This window comes from Eurypyga helias, unplaced genomic scaffold (genome assembly GCF_000690775.1).
Source record: "Eurypyga helias isolate BGI_N326 unplaced genomic scaffold, ASM69077v1 scaffold37044, whole genome shotgun sequence".
Taxonomy (NCBI): Eukaryota; Metazoa; Chordata; class Aves; order Eurypygiformes; family Eurypygidae; genus Eurypyga; species Eurypyga helias.
In genome coordinates, this window is record NW_010245005.1 from 6,129 (window position 1) to 9,845 (window position 3,717).

Below are 3,717 nucleotides of genomic sequence, written 5' to 3' on the forward strand. Positions count from 1 at the left end.
TCGCTGCCCGGCACGTTGGCCATGTGAGTCACTCCTCTTGCCAGCTCTCTGGTTGTGAATGTGCCAGCCAGCCCCACTCCATCCCAATCCAACTGGTTGTTCCATACCTGCTTCCCGGTGTACAGTTTGGCGACTGGTGTCAGCAGTCTCAAGAGAAGCTGGTCCTGCTCACTCGCCATGTTGGCTTCCACAAGCCCAAGCAGGCGAACGGTCTCCATTAGCAGCAGAAACGCCCCTCGTGTCTGCACCTGCAAGCGGAGAAGCGGAGCTTCGCTGGCATGGCTCCGACGGGGGCTGATTCCAGCCTGGCCTGCGGAGCTGCTATGAGGCTGTCTGGAAGGGATGCGCGGGACACGGGCCTTGGCAAAGTGCCACCCCTGCCCATACAGCCCCACAGCTTCAGCGACAAAGACCCCTGGCCAGCCAAGGCACAAAGCATGCAGTATTAAAGGTAATCTGAAACTGCTGCTCTTGGACGCTGCAATCTAGCATGAGGAAAGGGGCGATGCAATCCCAGCAGGCCTGCTCGGAGCCTTATCACAGCTCCTGTCAGGTATCCAGCTCACAAATCCACCTCCTTTCCAAGGGTAAGGGACACGGGTGCGCACATCTGATGGTCAGCCTCTGAGTGCCGGGATCTGCAACGCCTTTGACAGATTCTTGCTGAGCAACTTCCCAACAAGCTGTGGTGTGTGAAGCACAGGGACACGAAGCTCTGCAGCCCCTGTGCACGAGGATGTGCTGTGGGACTACAGAGGATCTGGCCTTTTTCAGGGGTGGAATTCTGGCCACAGGCTGAGAGAGCTCTAAGTCATGTTTGGCAAGTGTTGACCACTTTCCGTCTCCCCCACCTTGCAAGAGGGTTTTTAAATACTGGTTTTAAAATTTGCATGAACCCCCTGTAGCCCAAGGGCAAGCGCTGGTGTTACACCACTTAAAAGAAGTAGTGCCTGGGTGGGTGAGAGGAGAACTGTGTCTTCGTTTTGAGGTTTGAGCAGAGGCAGGAAGCCACGTGTGGCTTTGGTGAGCTGCTACAGCTCAGCGTTGTGGCAAAGCTGCCAGACGTTCTGCAGTGAGCGACAGCCCACACGTGAAACTCCTCCCTGAGCCAGAGCACCAATTCATGCTGCTCTCTCCCCGTCTGCTACTGCCACACTCGAGCTCGGTGCTTGTGGTGATGAGCACCGCACCGGTACACGGCAAAGACCAACTTCTCAGAACCTGAGGTGCATGGTGACTGCTCAGGAATTCTTTGAGCCTGCTGGGAATAGCCCATCTCCTGGTGCATGAGCTACCAGGAAAGCTGGATGAGTCTGTACCAGGCTTGGACAAGAGTCTGTTAATGGCATTTTAGGAGACTGCGGTGTCACACTTGGACTCCGATGACCAACCTAGAGGTCACGGCATGTCACAGGAGGTGCATGCATCAGCTTTGGCACTGCTCTCAGAACAGCTCCCAGGTAATCCTTGTTTAGGATAACCTGAAATCACCCAGCAGGAACAGCCTGCTACATCCTACTGGTGCGCACAGAGGCAGGCCGGCTGTGCTCATGCTCTGCCCTCTTCCCTCGCCAACAGGTTCAGCTCAGCTCCCACAAGCCTTACCTCCATCCGGGCTATCGTCTGCATGTGTAGGGGATGGTCCTTGAGGAGCTTCCCAAAGGCAACCCGCCTGCGGGCATACTCCCTGCTCAGAGTGATCATCCTAGAGAGAATGCAGCCAGGGAAAGGCATTAGACCAGCAACTTTCCACTTGTGAGCTTTCCCTTGAGCCACCCCCACGGGAAGAACCCTGCTCAGCAGCAGCATGCCAGCCCAGGTCACCCACCCACATGCCAGCGTTCTCCAGCACTGCTGCCTTACAGGCCCGAGCCTACAAAGGCGTTAGACATCAGTCGGCTGCAGTGCTGAGCATTGCACAGTCCCCTTGGCCTGCTCCTTCAGCTCGGGGGGAATCCATGCTGCCTTCACCTTCTCATGGAAGCTACTGCGCTGATGACGTTGTGGATCCGAGTTATGTTCAGCATGTTGGAGATCGAGGCCACTCCACGTCCCTCTGCAGAGATCTGGAAGCACGAAGGGATGAGGGCTGACGTAAGCTTTTTGCACAACCTCGGGAGCTGACGTATGTCTATGGCAACTTGTGTCAGCAGGCAGACAGAGGCTGTTCCCTCCGTCTCCATCCTCAGGCATCCCAAAGGTCTGCTTGCTTTAAAATACAGCCACCTCATTTCAGCCAAGTCTGTGGCGTGACCAGAGCGGTGGCTTTGGAAGCCGTGTCAGCATGATCAGTTCTGGTCCCTACGGCGTGCTGCACACAGCTGTCCCTCAGCTGGTCAATGCAACTGGACTAGGGAAATGACCAGCCTAAAATGACTTTTTTTGTTTTTTCTTCCCTCCCATCCTTCCCAGAGCTCTCCTCAGCTGTGCCCCATGCACAGCCCCATTGGTGAAGGGTTCTATGAACAGCCACAGAGGTGGAAGAGAGGAACTTCTTCAGCTGCATCGCTGCCAGACCCCCCAGGAGTGGCCTGCCCAGCCAGCCCAGTCCCAAGCGGAAGATGGAACCTTACGTACCAGCTCTGCTTCGGCTCCATCCAGCCATAGCTCTGCTGTTGCCATCTGCCGTGTGCCCAGCTTGTCCTTCAGCCTTTGCACCTGGATGCCGTTCAGCTTCCCCTCCTCATCTCGAACCTTCAGGAAGAACAGGGACAGGCCGCTGGAACCCTGGGGCCATTAAAAAGGTGTGCAAAGAGTTAATTACAGTGAAACAAGGAAGAAAAAGAATGCTCCTGCCCCTCCACCGTGTTCCACCGTCAAACAGACCTGAGTTACTTGTCCTTCAGCATCCGCTACCCTGGCCAGGGTTAGTGTCACATCAGAATCGGCAGCTGACGTAAACCACTTGAATCCGTAGAGACGGTAAGTACCGTCTGGCTGCTTCCTGGCCACCGTCTCTGTGCCATTAGCTGCAAGAAAGGAGATTGTCTTGGCTTTATGGGAATATCTGTATCGATCAATGCTGATTTGGGGTTTAAGCAGCAGCTCTTTTAAGTCAACTCTTGCTATCAAGACGGAGTATGGATTAGCTGCTGATCTCTCTCCCTGACCCTGGATAAGCAGTGCAGCCAGAGTGAAGTACTAGAAGGGAAATACTCAGTTTAACTGTGAGCAGTTGCTGCAGGCTAACAGCTGGCCATGGCAGAGCTTTGAGAGCAGAATGCATCACGCTATAATCCAACCTGTCCATTGCCTTAGGAGCTACCCTGGCCAAGAACAACGCAGGGTGCTACGGATTGAGGAGTCCCGCGATGATGCACCATCCTTCACTCCACAGCTGACCCTTTCACTTCTTCCACCAGGAAACCCACTGCAGCTTCGTCAGATGGGGTGACATTGCTCTCTCCGCAGCAGAGTTCCGAGGTTTCCTGGCCCATCATGCTATTACTGTCATTAACTAAGGCATAAAAGTTGAGGGCCACAAGTGCTTTCTCAGTCCCAGCTGGGATGGCGCCGGCTGTCTCGTTCAAGGTTTAGATTATAGAGCTGGACACCAGTGTGTTACCTGTGCAAGGAGCACAGCTCTGTACCTGCCCGCGGGCACACTGCGTGCAGCAGTGGACAGACCCTGGGTCTTTCGTTGGTTAAAAACACAGACGATTTGGATGACTCTGCCGAAGTTTCCTAAACCCATTACCCCTCGTCCTGTCGCTACAG

General features: G+C 54.7%; 1 protein-coding gene across 1 annotated transcript in view; it reads right to left on the reverse strand.

Annotated features, from left to right (window-relative positions):
• The window catches only part of LOC104508352 (probable acyl-CoA dehydrogenase 6), a gene marked incomplete at both ends in the record, with an annotated part of 7,719 nt that extends 4,750 nt beyond the window's left edge, over positions 1-2,969 (reverse strand). The window contains 5 exons of the mRNA XM_010149941.1: positions 108-248; positions 1,606-1,705; positions 1,972-2,066; positions 2,578-2,727; positions 2,827-2,969. Of these exons, the coding sequence (XP_010148243.1) occupies positions 108-248; positions 1,606-1,705; positions 1,972-2,066; positions 2,578-2,727; positions 2,827-2,969 (629 nt within the window). The remainder of the gene's footprint in view (positions 1-107; positions 249-1,605; positions 1,706-1,971; positions 2,067-2,577; positions 2,728-2,826) is intronic.
• Positions 2,970-3,717: the final 748 nt, after the last annotated feature.